The sequence below is a fragment of the Lactuca saligna genome, chromosome 5, assembly GCF_052625555.1.
Source record: "Lactuca saligna cultivar CGN05327 chromosome 5, ASM5262555v1, whole genome shotgun sequence".
Taxonomy (NCBI): domain Eukaryota; kingdom Viridiplantae; phylum Streptophyta; class Magnoliopsida; order Asterales; family Asteraceae; genus Lactuca; species Lactuca saligna.
The window spans coordinates 215,582,208-215,606,828 of NC_136421.1; the positions used below are offsets into that span (position 1 = coordinate 215,582,208).

The 24,621-nt window shown below is 37.8% G+C and overlaps 1 protein-coding gene across 1 annotated transcript; it reads left to right on the forward strand.

The window, feature by feature from the left end:
* Positions 1-11,735: 11,735 nt before the first annotated feature.
* Positions 11,736-15,724, forward strand: LOC144998922 (IQ domain-containing protein IQM1-like). Its single transcript, XM_078958657.1, has 8 exons — positions 11,736-12,092; positions 12,608-13,070; positions 13,529-13,709; positions 13,983-14,071; positions 14,318-14,405; positions 14,480-14,710; positions 14,837-14,938; positions 15,028-15,724. The coding sequence occupies exons 2-8, from the start codon at positions 12,625-12,627 to the stop codon at positions 15,442-15,444; spliced, it is 1,554 nt and encodes a 517-aa protein (XP_078814783.1). The 5' UTR covers positions 11,736-12,092; positions 12,608-12,624; the 3' UTR covers positions 15,445-15,724.
* The last annotated feature ends 8,897 nt before the right edge of the window (positions 15,725-24,621 follow it).

Consider the following 24,621-nt stretch of genomic DNA (forward strand, 5'->3'; position numbering starts at 1 on the left):
AGGTACTTCAGCTAGTAAAGGGAAGGGCTCGAGCTGTGGCATGGCACACACCACAGTGGATTAGCCTAGGAGTTTACTCTGATATTTGTTATGAGATTGTTATATGTTTATCATATTTTATGAGTTTTCAAGATACATGTTTTATGGTTTTATACTATGGCAATGATATCTATGTTTGATAAATGATTTTGAAAACGAAATTTTTGGCTTGTAGTTTTGGGGTGTTTCAAAATCGTTCCAATGCGATAATGGAGGTGAATTCAATAATACTCAATTTCACAATCTTTGTAACTCAAACGACATTCAAATGTATTTCTCATGTCCATATACATCTCAACAAAATGACAAATCGGAGCAAATTTCCCCACCATCAATAATATGATTCACACTCTTTTGTTTCCTGCACACCTTCCTCCCACCTATTAGGTTGAAGCATTGCACATGGTTGCCCATCTCTTTAATATTCTTCCTTCAACCACATTAATAATTAATCCACATTCCAAATGTTATTCCATAAGACTCCCTTATATTCTTATTTACAAAAGTTTGGTTGTCTTTGTTATCCTCACATACTCACAACTCGCAAACTGTCTCCCAAAACTACCCCGTGTGTGTTATTAGTGTTGGAATAGTGTCTAAGGCTATAACTATATTCGGTGGTGCATGGTCCTTTTGGGTTGCCTTCACCATAGCAACTTGAAGGATGATTTGTTAAGAGAGAGAGTAAATATTATAAGGAATAATATTTAGCTATTTGATTAATATAAGTCATAGATTAATTGGTATTAATTTGGTGACTTAAAGAGATTAATTAAATAAGAGGGTATAAACTGTCAATTGTTTGATAGTTAGACTTTAGACTATAAATCCATTAGGATGGACTTTGGACGGTTTCTAAGAGCTTTAGGATAGCTCAAAATAGTCCATAAGGATATCTATGGAATGGATTTGGATAGCCTTAAGTGAAGATTATCCAATTAGGGTTTAGGGTGAAACCCTTAAGGAGTCTAAAGATATAAATAGGCCCTTGGGGTGTGGAATTCGTGGACAAGCTTTCAGAACCTAAAGAAAGGAACCTCTGGCCGAATTCCATCCCCTCTCCTCTCTCCTAAATCATCTTGCTTGCTATTGGTGTTTGTGAACCATCAGAGGAGTGACAATTGTGACTCTAGAAGCTCCAAGACAAGAAGATCAACAAGGAACTCAAAGGTATGATTCTAGATCTGTATTAATGTTATTGTTTAACCTAATTAGCCATTAGAAGTCTTGGATTCAAAAGCATGTTTGATAGAAAGCCTAGATCCAAGCAATAGGGTTTTGCATGCGCACATAGGAAAGTTCTTATGGCTAAAACCCAACAGTGGTATCAGAGCCTAGATTGGTTTTCTACAAATTGTTGCTTGTATAACTGAAACAAACCTGCAAAATTCGATTTTTTGGTTTTTGAGTCACTGACTCGTCGAGTTCCAAAGTGGACTCGGCGAGTAGGCCTGACTCGGCGAGTCCATTTGTGTACTCGGCGAGTCCAAGCGTCAGGAAAGGCCAGATTCGGGATTTCTTTGTGTTTATCTTATCCAAACTTACCATAAACTAATTAGATCAATATGAATCCGTTTTTTTGATAAATATAAGTGTTATATTGATCTAGTTAAAGGTAATTATCAACTAATTAAATATTTAGTTTCTTTATATGATAATTAATTAATTGTTTTAATTATTTTTTTGGTAATTATCTTCAAAGAAATCAAAGATAAATCAAATAAAGATAATTAAGATATTAATTGTTAATTAAAATTATTTGTTATTTGATCCTCCATGTTTTTAAATGTTTAAAACCTACCCTATAGTTTTGAAATTTAAATTTGTGATTAAAAGCTTTAATTTAGACAACTTAAATTTCAAACCCTAGATTTTGAAAAGTTTAAAATACAACCCTATACTTATATGACATTATTAGAATAATATATATATGTATAACTAAATGCTAGTCTTACCGCTAGTAGGCCTCATTCACGAAGCCGATCTATAAGGTGGGTATAAGGTTGCGGCCTATAAAATGGCGCTTAATGGGTGTACACTCACACCCACCGCTTGCTTGATTGGTGGAGGGTCGTTAGCCGAACGGGTAGGATAGGGCAACCTCATCCTCTCATTAAAAGTATAATAAGAAATACGAAGTAACTAATTTTTTTTAAATTTCCCAATCTTAGTTACTTTAGGAAAAGTGAATTGATGCAATTCCATGAAATTACACTTTGCACCTTGCTAAGATGTTAGTGGAGCGTGTGTGGTTTACCGGCACACTAATTGGTTCTAAGCGAAGGTGGCGGAGGGTGATTCCTTGTTTATCATAGTTCGGTGGAGCGTGTGTGGTTTACCGGCACATCGAATAGGTGATCGTAACAATGAAGGCACCATGTAAATTTGCATGGTAATTCACACCCGCTTTGTGATCCTCGGCATCCCAGTCACAAACAAGAGGGGCATATCGAGATTTAAACATGCCATTGAATAGTTCAATGAATCTCATCCGAACCTAGGAATTCTCAAAAACACTTAGGACTAAAAGTTTAAGTTTTGTGATGGAGAATTAGTGAATCGTCATTCAGTTACCTTCAATTTATTTGCATGTTAGATTACGGCATCCCTTTTCTAGTATGTAAATGTTATTGTTGGATCCTAGCCCTAATTTTTCTTATTGGGTGATAATTAGGGATTCTTGTTCTAATCTATCTTTGTCCTTTCTATAGATGTCAAACGCAAACAACGCTGCTGCTAGTTCTTTCACGTTGATGAGCCTTTGCCAAAAGGTCACCTTCGATGGAACAAACTTTGGCGAATGGATAAGATACATTCGCACCATTGGTCGCTATGAGGATAAAGAGTATGTCCTCGACGAGAAGCTCGAGAAAATCAACCCCGAAATTGCTACTCCCGCTGAAATCACCGCCTTTGAAACCCATGAGCGAGATGCGACGAAAGTACATTGCATCATGATCGCCACCATGAACTCCGAGTTCCAAAAGTCCTACGAGGACATGTATCCATACGAGATGCATCAAGACTTGCTGGAGAGGTACCACCAAAACGCGAGACAAGAGCGTTACGAGATCTTCACCAACATGATTTCCGCCAAGATGGGTCATGGAGAATCTCTTACCGTGCACTTGCAAAAGATGCAAAGGTATGTCGACCGCCTTCGCAAGTTAAATGTTGACTTCGGCGAAGACTTGGCGATCGACATGGTGCTTCACTCTTTGCCTCCGATGTACAATCAATTTAGGATGACCTACCACATGAACAAAGAGGAGGTCACTCTAAGTAAGCTCCAAGGTCTCTTGAGAGTTGCTGAGAGCAATTTCAAGGACAAGTCTGTTGCACCAACTCCCAATCCGTCTGCTGCTCCTGTCTTGGCAATTGGTCAAGGGAAGGGAAAGAAGAGGAAAGCTTCTTCAAATAACTATCGAAAGGTGAAAGCCCGAGATGGTTCCTCTTCTAGTGGGACAAAAGTTGATCCCTCTAAGCCCTGCTCTAACCCGAAGGAGGCAGAGTGCCACCACTGCCACAAGATAGGACATTGGAAGCGAAGCTGCCCGGACTACCTGCAAGCCATCAAGGAAGGAAAGATCAAGCCATCTTTCGCAGGTATATATGCAATAAAATCTAACGATTCTAATCATGCTATTTCTTGGGTTCTTGACACCGGTTGTGGTTATCACATTTGTTCTAATGTGCAGGGACTAAAAGGAAGTAGGGATGTGGAGCAAGGAAGGATCAATCTAATCATGGGAAACAGAAGATCGTCGCCTGTGACCAAGATTGGAGTGTATTCTTTGGTGCTTAAGAATAGTTTAGTTTTAAATTTGAACAATTGTTGCTATTCGCCAGAAATGGCTAGAAACATCATTTCATTTCATGGTTTGTATAGACAAGGTTTTAGATTTTCTTTTAATAATGAGAATGGTTCTATTTTGGCTTATCTAAATGGTGTCTTTTACTTTGAAGCTATACCATGTAATGGAATATATGAAACTGTTATGATTGTTGATAACTTAGGAAATGATGTTTTGAATATTGGTTCTTCCACTAGTATGGATAAAGCATCCTTGTGGCATTGTCGTCTTGGACATGTCAACAAGAAACGCATAGCCCAACTCCAAAAGGATGGAGTATTGGAGTCATTCGACCTTAGGGAAGATGACACTTGCGAGTCTTGTTTACTTGGAAAGATGACTAAGTCACCCTTCACGAGCACTTGTGAAAGGGGTGAGGGACTATTAGACCTAATACATACCGATGTATGTGGACCTTTTAGATCAACCACGAAGGATGGGAACCGCTTCTATGTGACCTTTACCGATGATTATAGTAGATATGGGTATATCTACTTAATCAAGCAAAAGTCAGAAACCTTTGAAAAGTTCAAAGAGTTCAAAAATGAAGTGGAGAATCAATTGGGCAGGAAAATCAAGATGCTTCGATCTGATCGAGGAGGAGAGTACCTGAGTCTTGAATTCCACGATTATCTCAAGGAGTGTGGAATAGTTTCGCAATTGACGCCTCCTAGGACACCGCAATTGAATGGTGTGGCAGAAAGGCGTAATCGAACCTTATTGGATATGGTTCGCTCTATGATGAGTCGTGCTTCACTACCTATCTTCTTTTGGGGGTATGCCTTAGAGACTGCCGCCCATATCCTTAACCGAGTCCCTACCAAGAAGGTTGCCAAAACACCTCACGAGATGTGGACGGGGAAAGTTCCCTCGTTGGCACATATCAAGGTTTGGGGTTGCGAGGCTTTCGTAAGACGAGATACTCACGACAAGCTTGAACCTCGAAGTGAGCGATGTATTTTCATCGGCTACCCGCAAACTTCCTTTGGATATCTCTTCTATAGACCGAAAGATAATGTTATCTTTGTTGCGAGGAGAGGAGTTTTCCGAGAGCGAGAACTCATAAGCCAATGAGACAGTGGGAGGCGAATCGAACTTGAAGAGATTCAAGAATCGATAGATGAAGGAACCTCTACCGCTGGCGTTCAACCCGAGGAGGAAACTCCGGTCGAACCGATTGACGAATCCTTACCTCTTAGACGTTCCGATAGATTTAGAGTTCAACCCCAGTTTTATGGTTTTCATATTACTACCGAAGGGGACACGTATATTAGTGATGGTACACTAATAAATCTTGATGAACCTAATAGCTATAAGGAAGCCATGGCAGGCCCGGAGTCTGCGAAATGGAAAGAGGCGATGGATAGCGAGATCCAATCCATGTACGATAACCAAGTTTGGAATTTGGTTGATTACGTGCCCGAACGTAAGACCGTAGGGTGCAAGTGGATCTTCAAGAAGAAGACCGACATGGATGGGAACGTACACACATACAAAGCGCGATTGGTTGCGAAGGGATTTACTCAAACTCCCGGAGTTGACTATGATGAGACCTTCTCGCCAGTTGCGAAGATTAAATCTATTAGAGTGATGCTAGCGATTGCCGCATTTCATGATTATGAGATTTGGCAAATGGATGTCAAGACCGCTTTCCTTAACGGAAAGTTGGCTGAGGATGTTTACATGGCTCAGCCAGAGGGGTTTGTGGATCCGAAGCATCTGAATAGAGTGTGTAAGCTTGAGAAGTCCATTTATGGACTTAAGCAAGTGTCTCGCAGATGGAATCTTTGCTTCGATGAGAAAGTCAAAGAGTTTGGATTTGTACGAAGCGAAGACGAATCTTGTGTGTATGTCAAAGCCAGTGGGAGTGTAGTAAGCTTCCTCGTTCTATATGTCGATGACATATTACTCATAGGAAACGACATCCCGACTCTGCAGGAGGTTAAGTCCTGGCTCGGGAAGTGCTTCGCTATGAAGGACCTCGGAGAGGCTTCTTACATATTGGGAATAAGGATAGTAAGAGAAAGAAGTAAGAGACTAATTGGACTTAGTCAGAATACTTACTTGGAGAAGGTACTAAAACGTTTTAGTATGGAAAACTCAAAGAAGGGAGAACTACCGATACAAGGAAATGCCAAGTTGAGTAAGACTCAAAGTCCGAGTACCGAAGCCGAGATAGCAGAAATGAGCCGAGTACCATACGCTTCCGCAGTTGGCTCAATCATGTACGCTATGACTTGTACTCGCCCTGATGTAGCCTTCGCTTTGAGCATGGTTAACAGATATCAAGGGAACCCTGGCAAAGCACATTGGATTGCGGTGAAGAACATCCTTAAGTACCTTCGGAGAACGAAAGAATGGTTCTTAGTCCTTGGAGGGAGTGATGACTTGAAGGTGCGAGGGTATAGTGACGCCAGCTTTCAAACCGACAGGGACAACTACCGTTCGCAGTCGGGCTGGGTCTTTACCCTAAATGGAGGAGCAGTGACATGGAAAATTTCCAAGCAGGAAACCGTAGCTGATTCAACGTGCGAATCAGAGTACATCGCAGCGAGCGAAGCGTCGAAGGAGGCAATATGGCTGAAGAACTTCATCGGTGATCTTGGAGTTGTACCGGCCATAAAGGAGCCCATGGAGATTTTCTGTGATAACGAAGGTGCGGTTGCCTTGACCAAGGAACCAAGGGATCATGGTAGATCTCGACATATCGACAGAAAATATCACTTCATTAGACATCGTGTAGAAGAAGGACAACTCGTAGTGAAGAGGATATCATCAGAAGATAACCCAGCAGATCCGCTTACGAAGGGACTAAGTAGGGTTAAGCACTTACAGCATGCTAGGAGTATTGGGCTGAAGGATGATATTAGCATAGATTAGATTGTATTAGAAACGTATAATAGATAAATGTAATTAACATTTGATGATTAAATAAAGAAGTTTTATTTATGAGTAAAGTTACTATCACATGTTAGTTGTTTAACTATTGTTTCACTTTGCATGTTTTGACTTCCAGAATAATTGAGTTTATTAGGAATAATCGAATTATTCAAATGGTCCACAATCGTTCATATGTTGGGAGTAGATATGAATGAAGATTGACGTGAATTGGTGTGTAGAGTGTCTAAATGGTGTTAGACATAGCAAGAGTTGCTGCAACGTTCATGAGTGCTTACGAACTGGTTTTGAGCATTGGAATAAACCCGCGCTTGCTGGAATCACTTTATGGAATACGATATAAAAGGTGATCGCAAGACGATAATATCATATGGTCTTAAAACCTAGATATATGGTTTATTATTTGCTGATTGATTGTGCATTGATAATGCGAAAACGCATCAGTAACTTGATGTTATAAAACGCATTGTTGTGTATAGTTGGTTAATGAATAAGTAAATGCATATAAGTCGAAGTTTATCTGTAAATTTTATCCTAAGAGGGTAGAAGAGATATCTTGGCCACTCGATGATTTGATTTGACTTATGTGCCGGGCCCGGTCAGAACTGAATTGATGTGTTCGATTAAGTTCTATGTCAAATAAATCGAAGATCGAGAAATCTAAATGCTAGACTAACCATTCCATAGGATTGTCAGCATGATATCTAACAGAGGACTGTACGATCCCTTATCTAAAGGACAAGATTGATTAGATCAGAGTTGACAGCGTCTTTGAGAGCTACGATTGCAAACCGTATTATACTTGTATAGTTACTAGACTTATCCAAGTGGGAGACTGTTGGAATAGTGTCTAAGGCTATAACTATATTCGGTGGTGCATGGTCCTTTTGGGTTGCCTTCACCATAGCAACTTGAAGGATGATTTGTTAAAAGAGAGAGTAAATATTATAAGGAATAATATTTAGCTATTTGATTAATATAAGTCATAGATTAATTGGTATTAATTTGGTGACTTAAAGAGATTAATTAAATAAGAGGGTATAAACTGTCAATTGTTTGATAGTTAGACTTTAGACTATAAATCCATTAGGATGGACTTTGGACGGTTTCTAAGAGCTTTAGGATAGCTCAAAATAGTCCATAAGGATATCTATGGAATGGATTTGGATAGCCTTAAGTGAAGATTATCCAATTAGGGTTTAGGGTGAAACCCTTAAGGAGTCTAAAGATATAAATAGGCCCTTGGGGTGTGGAATTCGTGGACAAGCTTTCAGAACCTAAAGAAAGGAACCTCTGGCCGAATTCCATCCCCTCTCCTCTCTCCTAAATCATCTTGCTTGCTATTGGTGTTTGTGAACCATCAGAGGAGTGACAATTGTGACTCTAGAAGCTCCAAGACAAGAAGATCAACAAGGAACTCAAAGGTATGATTCTAGATCTGTATTAATGTTATTGTTTAACCTAATTAGCCATTAGAAGTCTTGGATTCAAAAGCATGTTTGATAGAAAGCCTAGATCCAAGCAATAGGGTTTTGCATGCGCACATAGGAAAGTTCTTATGGCTAAAACCCAACAATTAGGTCACCCATCTCAACACCGTGGGTAACGATGCTTGAGTCTTGAAACTCAACATATTATTTATCTCGTCATGTCACTTTTGATGATTCGGTTTTCCCCTTCTGGTCTATGACTCCGAACTCCACACCGTCCTATGAGTTTCTTGAGATTATTGATGACACCAATCATTTTTCTCAACTTTTTCGTCAGACTCCTGACATTCCTACTACCATTCAAACTGCCGAGGAGGTCATCCTGACTTCCGAAGTTGATATATCTCCCTCCACATTTGTTTCTAGCTCTTCCTCCACTAATGATTTGGTTCCCACTAATACCCCTCAATCACACTAAATACAAGATACAAATTGGATTGGGCCTAATACATTGTAAATACACTAGGCCATATAATACTAAATACATCATACAAGTATATATATTAACAATGAGTTGTGGTATAAATACAACCATTCTACAACCATTTGGGATACACAAAGAAAGGATCCAAACTCTCTTCTTCTTTAGTTCATCTTCTTTTTCTTGTTGTATCTAAGGTTTTATCCAAGCTTATTGAGGGTTCGGGTAATCTAGAAGAACCACTTCATGGTGTTGTATTTTGGGAAACAAACACTTGGTAGCGAGCAAATTTCTTTTAAGGGCACTGTGTTAAATATAGGCCTCAACAGTTTCTAATTTCTTGTTTGTTTTTCGTACATTTCCGTAATTTAATTCCTATAAGGTGTTGCTTTTTCATTTGAGTATAGGAAGTCTTTCATTTTTATAATATTGTTGCGTTTTCGTTGATTTTTGAAATAGTAAAACTAGAAAGAATTAGAATGCATTATGCAAAACCCAATTCTGCATTAATCTATATTTTTGTTTTGCTTATATTGTTGCCATTGCAAAAAAAATTAAAATTCGTTAGTCGGATAAAAGTTTATAAATTCAAGTGGGATATTTAATAAAAACTCATCTCACGTACATAGAAAATAAGTAATATAAACATATTAACGAATTTCATTGGAGGAGTTTGTGAGAATCTCTTCCGAGCTCCCGCATGGATAAAGTGTGAGAGATTTGAAGTCGTTATAAACCTTAAGCTGCAAATACGAATAACACCTACCATTTACTTAATATTCAACTAATATATGCAATTTGTCTTAAAAAATAAGGAACAATATAATAAAATTAATATATTCAAAGGATTCAATAGCAGCCATGGACGTAGTTGTTCAAATAATACCATCAAATTTTAAATAAAAACATTAGACACATAATAATAATAATAAATATTTTTTTGAAAACAGAAACCAAACGAAAGCATATGGAAGAATAATAAATTATATTATACTAACACGAAAGCGTGTGTAATCTTAATCTTAAATAAAACATTAATAGAGTTGACAACCAAACACAATGGCTTAGGATATTGTACTTCATCGTGCAACTACCAAAAGCATATGGAAGATAATAATAAATTATATTATACTAACACGATTTGTATCATCTAAATGAGGAGGTATATCATAAATAAGTTAGTCTTTGGTAAGATATGGAATCGGGAAACAGTGAATTATTCTTTCTGTTAGAATGAAAAAAGAATAGTTGTTTTGCACTTTTGCAACTTGATGGAATAAAATAGAATTGTCGTGAAAAATCATTATACATTCGTTTTTATAAATTTCCATCATTCTTCTATTGAAAAATATAATTTTGATGAAATCAATTTTTTTTATTTAACTAAATTACAAATTTTCCTAAAATAACTTAAAATTACTGTATTTGTTGAAACATATTTGAGTTTCTGAGTTTCGATGGGTTTTCATTATGTTTCTTTTCTGATTTTTACAAATAGAACTTTATTAATATAATTAAAATAATTTATAAAAAAGAGTTAAAATTATATATATAAATCTATAACAATTCATAGGAAAATTTATTTCAATCTTAATGTACAATGACGGTTTTATATGGGTGTCAGTAGTGGCATCGACAATATTTGTTTTTTCTGTACACATTACAAAAAATTTCGAATTTTTTTTTTCTGCTATTGTGTCGCTACTTCAAAGAAATGTACAACTACTTAAATAAAAATGTATCACTATAGATGACGAATTTTTTTTCCATACCACACCTAGAAGGAGATCTACATCCACCCCTATAATCAAACATGACCATAAAATATAATTATTTATTCCATGTTTACTATATTACTTGTAAATTCTATTTAGTCTTCATTCTATTTCATCCGTCTAAAGAGATCTGATCCTCTAATGACCAAGAGACTAACAAAAGAACCGACAAGGGGACATTAAACGAACACAAACATATAAATAGATTTTTTTTGTCTTTCAATATGAAAATAAGCTTATTTGTGCTTGTTTATGTTCATAAAAAATGAAAAATATCACAGAAACGCATATACGTTTGTAAATATGTTCATGTTCGTTTATTAAGTTCTTAATAACTCTTAGTTATGAACCTAAATAAAAAGATTACTAGGCGAAATCTTTGTTCATATATACATTAAATGAACATGAACTTTTATTGATTCCACTCCTAAGTGTACAGATTCCATATAAAAAAATACTCTAAAACATTTACTAAAAGAATTTATTAAGCTGATATTTTATATAAATAGTAAAATAATAGTTTATAACATCACAGTTACAAAATTAATTAAAATTTTATAGTAAAAATTCATAATTATTAATAAAATATTTTTAAAAAATAATTTTAAATAAATTATTAACTAAGAGATACACCAAAATTTTAAAGTTAGTTATAAACTCAAATTTAACATATAATTATAAAAAATAAAATGTTTCTATAAAAAATTTAAAGACTATTATTTTAAAATTTAATATCATTAATTGGGAAGTGATTTATCTTATATGTCTAATTCACAGCATCATATTAATAAAAAGTTATTTCAGAGTAACTTATATGGATATGTGTCTAAATACCACGGTTGTAGAGACCCTTGACCCTTGACTCCACGATACACAAATGCATTTATGATATTTTGCAAGATGTCACAATTCAGAAGCATGTTTTACCAATTCGAAAGTGTGATATTGACTTTTTTACCCTCCTTGATTTGTGGGACATGGATTGCTGCGACTTCACCGTCACCAACCATCTTTCCTTTGACCATTCTCTCTCTCTCTCTCTCTCTCTCTCTCTCTCTCTCTCTCTCTCTCTCTCTCTCTCTCTCTCTCTCTCTATTTTTAGCAAGACCAAAGTATAGACTAATCGTTACACACACGGACACGGTCGTTATAAATGTAAACAGTTATTTACTCGCTAAAAGGAGAAACTATGTGCAACATATGAACTCTATAAAGCGTATTCCACATTCTAAGCCTTTGAAATATCAAAAACGTGCTATTGGGAGGCTGTTATCGTTCACATAAACTCAAAATCAAACCCACTTTTTTGAAAACCTTGATTTTATTAATTCCAGTCAAGCATATACGCCAATAAAGAATAAGTAAATGTTTTTACACGAATAAAGAACAAGTAAATGTTTATTCTCTTCCGTATACGTGTTGTGTCGACTTGACATCAAGAGAGTATTCCTTTATTCACGTTGGGTTCTATTATATATAAGTGAAAAGAGGGAGGTTGGTCATCATCATCATCATCGTTTTCAAGAAGATTCAGAGATTGAAAAATCTTGCATTTTAGCCCAGAAATCAAGAAACTTAAAGGAAAGTCTTTGGATAAAGCTCGTATTGATTCAAGGTGAGTGACAGATAGCCCATTTCTATATACTTCTCTAATTCTTTTAATATTCTTAATGCTATTGCTGATAGTTCTAAATTTCCTTTCTGGGTTTGGTTTAAAATGATTAAACACGTATTGGGTTTCTTCCAAATTAAGGTTTATGAATCTGTTACATGTTTTTTTAATCAAATTTTGAATCCATAAAGAAGAATGTTGTGTTGTTTTCCTTTGGTGGGGTTTGAACTTGGAGCAACCATTATGACTTTATTATGCAGAATATAGTGTTGTTATATGTTTCTTTGTGTTTTCCTCTTGTGGGGTTTGAACTAGGTGTAATTATTGATAATGTTTCAAGACTATTACATTTCTTTAGACAAAAAAAAGTTGTGCGTATGTGAAATTTTGTATCCTTTTGGCGTATGCACTTGGCATCTTTGTGCTCTTGAATAATAATCAAATAATTACATATCTTTTGAAAGTTTAATGATTACATCTCTTAAAATTTTAAACAAGTTTCTTTCTATTTTCTACAGAAATCTTGAATTTTGTTATGGGTTTGTCCTTATCACTGCTATCATCCGCCTGGGAAGAAATCTTGCATCATAGTTTCATAATCTTGCCTTATGAACTTGATAATGAATCGAAAACCGATTGCTTCATAAGATCTGAATCCGATACAATATCGAATGAACCCAAAGATTCATATGTTGATCATAGTAGAAAAAAATCGATCAATTTGAAGAACCGTGAACCCTTAAAGATAATGCTAGAAACCACACTTTCTTTCAAGAATCTTGTTCAAGATTTTAAGACACCCGAACCTAAAAACCCGAATCATAAAACGGGACAGTTGAGTTCTCCTGGGTCAACCATATTCTTTTCACCCCGACCCGTTAGTGAACTCAATGCAGCTGCTACCACAGTTCAGAAAATATACAAGAGTTATCGAACTCGAAGAAATCTAGCGGATTGTGCTGTTGTTGTTGAGGAATTATGGTTAGTTTTCGTTTCCCATACAATCCATATTGTCTGAAATACAAGTTTGTTGCTATCGTGGTTTAAAAGAAATAGTTAAAGTTAAAAATTGACCAACCTCCTTTTAGCATTTTCCAAAATGGCAACTAAACTTTTTCTTACACAAAAACAAAAGTCCCCTTTATTACCATTATGACATGTCATAGAATGTTTTTATGCAATATCACTATGACCGGTAATAGTAAGTTTAATTGGAAACCATTCTCAACTAAAACCCAAAAAATATTGTGTTTTGCGTATCTTGTAAAAGACAATAAATTACATTGTTATTTGACTCAATTTTATTCTAACAAAAAACCAGCTATAATTTGACTTTGACTCAAAAACTTTAAAGTCGTAGCTTGTTTCGTTTTTAATGGGTGTTTTAAGTTGATGTGTTTTTATTTTTTTATTTTTTTGAAATGGGTGATGTGTTGCAGGTGGAAGGCTTTGGATTTTGCAAAGTTGGATCGGAGCTCGGTTTCGTTTTTCAATGGTGAGAAACCCGAAACTGCAAGTTCGCGGTGGGTCAGGGCAGGGACTAGAGCTGCTAAAGTTGGAAAGGGCCTATCCAAGAATGAAAAAGCCCAAAAGTTGGCTTTACAACATTGGCTTGAAGCTGTGAGTACTTTCCCCATATTCTATCATTATTTCAAGATTTCTTCAAATGTTTGTAGGGTGAAAATTGACATAAAAGAAAGATACCAATGCAAATTTCAGGATTCTTTTGATAAAATTGTGTGAAAAACATGAGTTTTTATGACATTCCAAAGGTTTCTTGAAATGTTTTTAATCACAAAATGGGTTTTTCTTCTTATTTTACATAGGGTTCTCGTCAGATTTCAAATATAGATATTTATCACTAACTCAAAATCCATCGTTGGCTACCTGCAGATCGACCCACGCCATCGATATGGCCATAATTTACACATTTACTATGATATCTGGTTTGGGAGTGAAAGCAACCAACCTTTCTTCTATTGGTAAGTTTCCTAGAAAATAATGAAGAAAACATTCACGTCTTTTATTACACCTCAAAAAAAATCCTAGAAAAATCATGTCCTTGTCAATGTCTATGTGCCACCTTTTTGGTCCGAACAAAAAGTTACATTTTATGTCCCATTAATTTAGTTCAAGTCCTATACACACCATACACGTTAGTGTTGTGAATAACAAACATTGCCTAATTCATAAGATCCTTAAGATTTTCTATTTTTGGAAATATAAAGGTTGGATGTTGGAGATGGTAAAGAAACAAATCTTGAAAAATGTCCGAGGGTCCGTTTACAACGGCAATGTATCACATATTTAGGCCCCGTAAGATTCTTTTTTTATGTTTTTTTTTTCATTTTCGTTCGATACATGTTTCTAAAAGACATTACATTCAACAGAAAGAAAGGGAAGCTTATGAAGTTATAGTTGAAAACGGGAAGCTCGTTTATAGACAAACCGGCTTGCTTTTGGAAACAATCAAGGGTTCTAAATGGATCTTTGTTCTTAGCACATCAAAGAACTTGTACGTTGGCCAAAAGAAGAAAGGCTTCTTTCAACATTCAAGTTTTCTATCCGGTGGTGCCACCACCGCTGCTGGAAGATTAGTCTCCCATGGCGGCATCCTCGAGGTACAAATCCACAATGCAAGACGATATTTACGTCTTTTACACAAATTTCAACTTGTAACGGTTTCATATCACTATTGGTGTCCATATTTCTATCAACTTTTTAAGCATTTGTCATTTGTTTTTCAGGCTATTTGGCCTTATAGTGGTCACTACCTCCCAACGGAAGAGAACTTCAGAGACTTCATAACCTTCTTGGAGGAGAACCATGTTGATCTCACAAATGTCAAGGTACAAATTACCCTACATGCATCACTAACTTGTACACCAATGCATTAACGGGTTGTACTCATAAAATCCCCTTTATCTTATAAATGCAGAGATGTTCTGTCGATGATGATGAAACGAGCTTCTCGTTTAAGTTCACCCAACCGGAAACAAAGCCTAAACCCCTTGTCATTCCACGTACAAGGCCGCAAGACATCCTATGTACAACTACTGATGCTGAGCGTGCAACCACACCAAGCTTTATTCAAGGTCTAACCAACGGGCCCATTTCAGCCCGCATGTCGTGCAAGTGGGCCTCGGGAACAGGGGCCCGAATCGGTTGCGTACGGGATTACCCAACTGAGTTACAGTTTAGGGCCCTTGAACAAGTTAACTTATCTCCTAGGACAATTACTGGAAACTTCGGACCTGTCCCGTCACCGAGACCAAGCCCGAAGGTCCGACTCTCTCCTAGGATTTCTTACATTGGACTTCCCAGTCCCAGGACCCCAATTGCTACGGCTGGCTAAGCTAACAGATTTTTTTGAGGTTCCTTTTACTTTTGACTCTTTTTTTTTACAAAGTTGGTGGATGACGATTTTACTTTGAAAAAGTTGAGATACTCATATTCATTTATTATTTTTAGAAAATATACTAAATTGTTTGGATAGTTTTGTTAAGCCCCAGTTTTGATCACTGCCCCTTTTATGCAGTTGGGTTTTTACCTTGTTAATTGGTTATTTCATCTCGTTGTAAAGAAAGTACATTTCTTTCTATAATAAGGAAAATATAGCTTCTTGTTATTTTTAACTTGTATGGTGATGTGCAATAAAAAAATCCATAAGGTACAATTTCTCAATGTATGATTAGGTATTAGCTGAGGGGTAATTTTGTTATTTTATTTGAAAACTAGTTATTGATGTCAGATTTCATTGATAATCGACGAGGAGGATGAATTTGGAATTTTTAGTTAAAAGACTACTAGAAAAGTTTAGATGTTGAACAACATACATATTTATAATTTACCACAATGAAAATTATTTTACGGGAAATATCTTTAAAGTCTCGAAACATCGGTCATATTTATAAATAAACCATTAAAATTAGTTTTTTAATAGAAAATGACAAAATATCGGTAATTGTTTAATCAAATAATTAAAGTGACAACAAAATATCAGTAATTGTTTAATCAAATAATTAAAGGGACAAAAAATCATCACTGGTTTACACTTGAGATTTTATCTAGTAATCTTTAAAAAAATCGCTTGCTCATTAATGATAAAGTCATTGATTTTTTTTAACAGAAAAGATACAAAGTATTATCTTAATATAATTTTACTGCATTTTCTTACAAACATGTTATCTTACTATAATGTTATTTTATTCTCATAGTTTGACAAATGATGTTGTCTGACTAAAGTTTTATGACTTTATCTCCGAGGTAAAGTTATATTAATATAGTCTTATTGTTTTTAAAGTTATATTAATATAGTCTTATTGTTTTTTCTCTATCTGATAGAGAATACTATTTGACCGTAGTCTTTATATATTTTCTCTGTTATGACAAACAAAGACTATTTTCTTTATTGTAATCTTATTGTCTTGTTTTTATCTTCTTTCTATCTGATAGAGAATATTATGTAGCATCCCAAGAATTTTCATTTATAGTCCATGGGGATAGATGGGTGAATCCATAAGAAGCCTAAGGGTTAATTGCAATTTTGGGATTAGGAGGAGTACGTTGCGCGTACATAAGGGTGCGTTGAGCGTACTAGGCGCTCCCTAATACGCTGGGGGTACACTTGTGTACATCGGGCATACTCATGTCATAAGGAAACCCTAATATTTAGGGTTTGGGTGTTATATAAACGTCCTTATGGCTCATTTCTCCCATCACTTTCAGCCTCCATACCCTAGAGATGTCCCAAACCCTAGCCTTGTATGTGAGTGTGAGTTTGTGTGTGTTTTGAGCCTTTGAAGGAGAAGGTCTTGCGCCAAATAGTTGGAGAAGGAAGGCAAACTGGAAGATATGAAGTTCTCTTGTCCTCTAGAAGCTCCAGGAGGTAAAAAGCTTCTAGCTTGGCAATTATTTTGAGTAGATCTTGTCTTGTTTAGCTTCTTCGCACTTTTCTTGTCCCAAATACCCCAATATTGTGCATAATTGGTTTTGGACATGTTAAGTTGTCCTTCCAGACCCTAGAAAGGGTCCTAAGTGATAAAAATGATGTCCCGGTAACTGAATGTGTCCCATGCATGGATTAGGAGGGTCTTAATGGGTTAAGACCATGTATTAAGAACTTTCTAGATGTCCAAAGTCTTAAAGTTTATGACTTTATGAGTCTTAGGCACATTTGGTCGATGGATCTATAGTTTAGACTTAATTGCTTAAGCCATTAAGCACTTATGAGAGTTTTGGTACAGACTTGCGTACGCCCCATGTGGAGAGCAGTACGCCCCGCGTACCGAGTCAATGGTCCCGTTTTTCAGTCAATGCGAGACGGAGTACGACCAGCATACGCCCCATATTGGGCATTTTCGATTTGGGCATCGAGATTGAGCCACCTTTGGGCTAGACAGACTCTCTAGATAAGAGTATTTTGGGCAGTTTTGATAGTGAATCTTTAAATGAGTCCCAAGTAAGGAGTTGGGCCCAATTTGGAAAATTGGGCCAATGATGGACCTTGTATATGTGGACTTGTGGATCAAGGATTGGGTATTAGGCCTTGGCCCAAATTAGACAAAAGGCAAAATGGACTATTATTATATGTAGGACACTTAGTCAAGATTAATATTCCCATTTATTGACTTATTATTTGTTATTTTGGATAGTTTGGGATTTTTTTTGTGAGACGGTGATTCGGGAATCTGATTCTTCAGTTCAGATCGACATTGCAAGGTGAGTTGTCCTCAAGATACTCAAGGATCTAAATCACCAAGGTCGGCCCTTTGCATTATTATTTGGATTTGTTGCTATTATGATATGATTATATCGATATCCTGGTAGATAGGATGGTTATGTTTAGTGACCTGTAGTTGGTCTGACTGTCTGTATGCTGGTAGGAGATTACATGTTATATGTGCACATGATTGATTGGTAGTTGAGGGTATTTTATTTCGAGGATGATAGGACCCTAGTATGTTGTCTCTATAGACTGTTATATGATTATATGATATAGGTGCACATGTTTGATTGGTTTGGGCATTCCAACGTGATGGTTTTAGGTCGAGAGTATTCCATCCCGAAGATGATTGGACTCATAGTATGTTGGCATTCCAACCCGATGGTTGAGAGTTTGGGGTATTCCAACCGATGGTTGACTGGACTCATAGTATGTTGGCATTCCAACCCGATGGTTGAGGACCTGGGGTATTCCAACCTGATGGTTGACTGGACCCATAGTATGTTGGCATTCCAACCCAATGGTTGACTGGACCCATATTATGTTGGCATTCCAACCTGATGGTTGAGGGCCTGGGGTATTCCAACCTAATGGTTGATTGGACCCATAGTATGTTGTTTTCTATTGTATATGTATTGTTGTGTGTATGGGTATTTTGGGGGTAACTCACTAAGCCTTCGAGCTTACATTTATCAATTATTGTTTCAGATACATCGGATGACCGCGGTAAGGCAATGGCATGATCGTACACTTCCTCGATTTATGATTAGGATTTCTGGGAAACTCTAATATGAAACTATTTTGAAAACACTTTGTAATAATTAATGTTATTTTGGATATTTAAAAAGTTTTAAATTTTCAAGAATTTTTATGGATGTTACAAGTTGGTATCAGAGCTTTGGTTTGAGTGAATTGGAGGAAAACTCGTGTGCATCCAGTTTCAAATCAAGGAAAATATTTTTAAAATGGTTTTCAAATGGTTTTCAAAATAATAAAGGAGGATGAAAGTGTACGATCAGTCGAAGCCAATAAGTAGACCCCAAAATACCATGTAGTTGTTTGATATTTAGATATGTTAGAACAACATGCTAGTACTAGGCTAGGGATCTTCAGGAATTGCATGATAAGAACTGCCTGATTATATGATGTCTGGTAGCCTAGGGTTTTCCTTATATGAAATTGACATCAATACTCTAGTTGCTTAGTGTATGCATCACGGTTCTACATAATTAAGATCTTATAGCTTGAGAATATTTGGTCTATCTTTATTTCATGTTCCTTGTCTGGTTGTGGGCTTAGACTAGGACCGAGTATTTGAATGTCTATGGGGTCCAGCATTCGGTATGGCTAGCATACACTAGTTTTGCATGTCTGGTGGAAGTTTCATGGATGGGTGGTTTGTGCAAGGTCGGTAGGCCAGTATGAGATATTTAGCATTCCTATAGGAGTGAGGAATGAGTGCATTCCATGCTTGTGTATACTTTTAGTGTGTTTTAATGATACTTGAGACAAATATGGGTAGGTGTGGAAGGTAGTATGGGCCCGTACTACTGAAAGCACAAGACCCATACACGTAGGAAGGAAGTCACAACCCCTAGGGTTTTATTAGGGGTCGGTGCCCGAATTGTTATACGGAATGTCTGATATCTTCCTGGTATGTATTTTCAGTATGGTGGTTACGAGACACTTTCTGAGTGGATCCGGATCGGGATCAGGAGGTGTCGGTCAGGAGGGATCGACAGTGCATGAGGTTGTTGGTCAGATGAGATCAGACAAGATGGACGCCAGGATCCGGGAGATCCTGCATGATGAGGTTGCTACTCTGTTTCGGGCATAGTTACTGGAGATGTTTGGGTCTATTAAGACCGTTATGGTTGAGTATTTTGACGATCACTATGCAGTCCTTACTGAGACGGCTGCCGCAACAGCTGTAACAGCGGCAGGGGGAGGAACCAGTGAGCTTTTTAGTACCGGGACTTCAATAACACGAAGCCCCCTACTTTTGACGGGACTCAGGATCCGATCGTTGCCATGAGGTGGCTATCTGACGTGGAGGGTTTCTTCTTCACATGTTCATGCCCTGCTGACCAGAAGGTTAGGTGTGCTCTGAACCTGCTGAGGTCCGGAGCAAAGGATTGTTGGAGGTTGATTACTGGATCATATTCGGATAAGTAGCACGCTGCGGTTACTTGGGATCGATTTCGGGATATGTTTTGTACTCATTACGTCTCGTTGGTTGAGCGGGAGAGACTGGCGTAGGAGTTCTTGGATATGCGACAGGATTCAAAGTCGCTGACGGAGATCACCTGCATGTTTACTGAGAGGGCGATGTTTTGCCCTGAGTTTGCTTCGGAGTAGGATCAGATGACCCGATATTTGAGCATGCTCAAGACGAACATCAGACAGTTCGTATCCACGCAGATATGTGATACCTTGCTAGAGTTACAGGAGGTCGTCGGGTAGCAAGAGTTAGAGATTAAGCTTCAACTGAGAGAGCAGAGACATGCCATGATGCAGTCCCAGCCTACACCGAAACGGTTTAGGGCCGCTGATTACAAACAGGAGAGTCATAGGGGTCGTACTTGTAGGAAGTGAGGCAAGGTACATGATGGGGTTTGCTGATCTTCTTCAGGATGCCACAAGTACGGCAAGGAGGGTCACATCTTAAGGGAGTGTAGGTAGCAGATTCCAGATTCTTGTGTAAAACTTTGTTACCATTGCGAGTAGGTAGGCCACATGAAGGCCCAATGCCCCTGCTAGTATCCAAGCCGGCACGGCTCCAACACCGACTACCCTAAGGATTACTAAAGGGGGTCAGGATAGAGTAGAGCCCCCGAGGGCTCACGTACGCGCCTTACAACCCAATGTTGAGGAGGCTAAGATAGTACTTGATGCGGTGACCGGTATGTCTTTTCTCCAATCTATTTGTTTAAGATTGTATTATGAGCTTTCGTTTTCTTTCTGCATAAGTTATTAGGACATAGGAGATGTTAGGTGGAATTTACTGTCAAGAAATTGCAGATGGTTGGGATCCAGAGATGCATTTAAGAATAAGGAGTTAGGATAGAGAATCGCCAGTCTAGGACGAGCAGTTGTAATTCAGAAATTCAAAGGTCATCAACGAGGATTCAGGTTCTCTTGAAGTTTGGTTACTTCGTATCGAGAGGAGTGTCTTGTGTGGGTTAAACCCTCTAAGGTTAAGTATGGTGATACTTAGTGGGGACGGTTAAGTCGAATATCAGATCGCCACCGGTGGGTAGTGGTTAATGTTCTAAGTGGGGGAGAATCGGGAATTCTCGGATGGGACGTCAGCCATTGAAGATGTTTTCTGTAGCGGTTTAGATAACAATTTCTAGAGTGGTTCGGATGAGGCAGTCCAGACATGCTGAAGACTTTGTATGGGTTATGTTAGTTATATGATCGGGTACTGAGTGTATGCTAGGGGTAGCAACTTGTTTTATAAGTGAATAGTGTATGGTGAGGTTTCAATACTATGGCGCTTGTTGATGTTGTGAAGGACATTGATTAGGCCTTCTTTGGCAATGGGGAGGTAAGTATCTCCAGGATGGAGTATTGGGTAGTTGAAGTGACGACAACAGTGTCGATAGGCTATCTGGAGCATTCTAGTCATGAGCTGAGGGATGAAGAAGGCACACTAGACTCATGCTATGGGATCAGAAGCAATCCATACCTATGCTAAGGACCATGTAAGGGTATAACAGTCATAGGTTGTGGGCATAGAGATTGTGATGGTTATGTATCTATTGGAGCGCGTTCGGAATGGATGTATTATTGAGATTCGGGTGAGTTGTACTCGGTTGTGATGAATCAGAGGATTGTGGATGAGATGCAAGGATAGATCATTGGATCTCAAGTTATGTATAGACCCGAGTTATGTTCATAGAGGTATTCCAATCTAGGGTATTCCATCATGAGGATGACTAGACCCTATGATTGATTGGACCTAACATGTTTGGTATTCCAACTCGAGGGTTGATTGGGCCAAACATGTGCGTGATAAGAGGTTATTCCATCCTAGGGATGACTGGACCCATCGTAGGTATGCTTGGTACTCCAACCCGAGGCAGATTGGGCCAGGCATGAGTATTCGTACTTATTAGTGGGTTGATTACGTATGTTATTTCGGGGGCTGAAGGACGCACTATCCTGTCAACACAAAGTGTGCTTGCTTCAGGAAGAGGGAAAGTTGGGTTTTCGATACTTTCGAGCATCAGGATTATTTTCAGGTTTGGCAAGGTGGCATACAGGTTAGACCTTCCAAATAAGCTCAGTAAGATTCGCTACACTTTTCACATCTAACAGCTTCAAAGGCGTATATTGGATGAGGAGGCGGTTGTATCACTGAGTGATGTTCAGGTTGGAGAGCACTGGAACTATGTAGGGAGACCAATGGCAACATCGGAAAGGATCGGAGTAGACTTGGGAGCCGGAGTCTAGGATGCGGAAGCATTATCCTAAATTGTTCGCCGCAACAGGCTTCAAGGACGAAGCCTAGTTCAAGTGGCGGAGAGTTGTAACATTCCAATAATTTTCATTTATAGTCCTTAGGGATAGATGGGTAAAGCAATGAGAAGCCTAAGGGCTAAATTGCAATTTTAGGATCAGGAAGAGTACGCTGCGTATACATAAGGGTACGTTGAGCGTACTAGAGGCACCGTAGTATGCTGCGCGTAAACTTGTGTATGTTGGGCGTACTCATGTCAGAAGGAAACCCTAATATTTAGGGTTTGGGTGTTATATAAACATCCTTATGGCTTATTTCTCCCATCACGTTCAGCTTCCATACCATAAAGACGTCCCAAACCCTAGCCTTGTGTGTAAGTGCGAGTTTGTGTATGTTTTGAGCACTTGAAAGGGAAGATGTTGCATCAAATAGTTGAAGAAGGAAGGAAACTTGAAGATATGAAGTTCTCTTGTCCTCTAGAAGCTCTATGAGGTAAAAAGCTTCTAGCTTGACAATTATTTTGAGTATATATTATCTTGTTTAGCTTGTTGGCACTTTTCTTGTCCCAAAAACCCCCAATATTGTGCATGATGCATTTTGGACATGTTAAGTTGTCCTTCCAGAGCGTAGAAAGGGTCCTAAGTGATAAAAATGTTGTCCCACTAGCTGAATGTGTTCCAAACATGGATTAGGAGGGTCTTAATGGGTTAAGACCATTTATTAAGAACTTTCTGTACATCCAAAGTCTTAAAGTTCAAGACTTTATGAGTCTTAGGCACATTTGATCGATGGATCTATAGTTTGGACTTAAGTGCTTAAGCCATTAAGCACTTATGAGAGTTTTGGTACAGACTTGTGTACACCCCGTGTAGAAAGTAGTACGCCCCGCGTACCGAGTCAATGGTCCCGTTTTTTAGTCAATGCAAGGCGGAGTACTCCCTGCATACCATAGGAGTACGCCCAGTGTACGCCCCCTATTGGGCTTTTTTGATTTGGGCTTCAGAATTGAGCCACCTTTGGGCCAGACTGACTTGGGCCTTGTTGGACTCTCTAGATAAGAGTATTTTGGGCCAGTTTTGGTAGTGAATCTTTAAATGAGGCCCAACTAAGGAGTTGGGCCCAATTTGGAAAATTGGGTCAATGATGGGCCTTGTATATGTGGACTTGTGGATCATAGATTGGGTATTAGGCCTTGGCCCAAATTAGAGAAAAGGCAAAATGTAATATTATTATATGTGACTCTTGGTCAAGATTAATATTCCCATTTATTGACTTATTATTTGTTTTTTGGATAGTTCGGGATTTTTGGTGAGACAGTGATTCGGGAATCTGATTCTTCGGTTCAGATCGATATTATAAGGTGATTTATCCTCAATATACTTAATGGTCTAAGGCACCAAGACCGACCCTTTAAATTATTATTTGGATTTTTTGCTGTTATGATATGATTAGATCGATATCCTGGTAGATAGGATGGTTATGTTTAGTGACCTGTAGTTGGTCTTACTGTCTGTATGCTGGTGGAAGATTACCTATTATATGTCTACATGATTGATTGGAAGTTGAGGGTATTCCATCCCGAGGATAGGACCCTAGTATGTTGTCTTTATAGATTGTTATATGATTATCCGATATAGGTGCACATGTTTGATTGGTTTTAGGCATTCCAACCCGATGGTTGTGGGCCGAGAGTATTCCATCCTGAGGATGATTGGACTCATAGTATGTTAGCATTCCTACCCGATGGTTGAGGGCATAGGGTATTCCAACCTGGTGGTTGACTGTACCCATAGTATGTTGGCATTCCAACCCTATGGTTGAGGGCTTGGAGTATTCCAACCCGATGTTGACTGGACCCATAGTATGTTGGCATTCTAACCCGATGGTTGAGGGCATAGGGTATTCCAACTCGATGGTTGATTGGACCCATACTATGTTGTTTGTTATTGTATATGTATTGTTTTGTGTATGGGTATTTTGGGGGTAACTCACTAAGCCTTCAATGTTACATTTATCGATTATTGTTTCAGGTACAACAGATGACCGCGGGAAGGCGAAGGCGTGACCATACACTTCCTCGATTTATGATTGTGATTTCTGGAAAACTCTAATATGAAACTATTTTGAAAACACTTTAATTTATGTAATTTTGGATATTTAAAAAGTTTTCAATTTTCATGAATTTTTATGGATGTTACATATTATCTTACTGTAATCTTATTATATTCTTCCTAATTGACAGATGGTATTATATTAATATAGTCTTATTGTGTTTTTTTTGTCTGACGGAGAATATTTTTTGATTATAATCTTAATGTATTCTCCCTATTTGATAAAGACTA

Coding starts and splice junctions, on each gene's coding strand:
- LOC144998922 (XM_078958657.1), top strand. CDS start 12,625: ATGGGTTTGTCCTTATCACTGCTATCATCCGCCTGGGAAGAAATCTTG. Junction 13,710..13,982: donor TACAACATTGGCTTGAAGCT/GTGAGTACTTTC, acceptor GGCTACCTGCAG/ATCGACCCACGCCATCGATA. Junction 14,939..15,027: donor TTGATCTCACAAATGTCAAG/GTACAAATTACC, acceptor TTATAAATGCAG/AGATGTTCTGTCGATGATGA.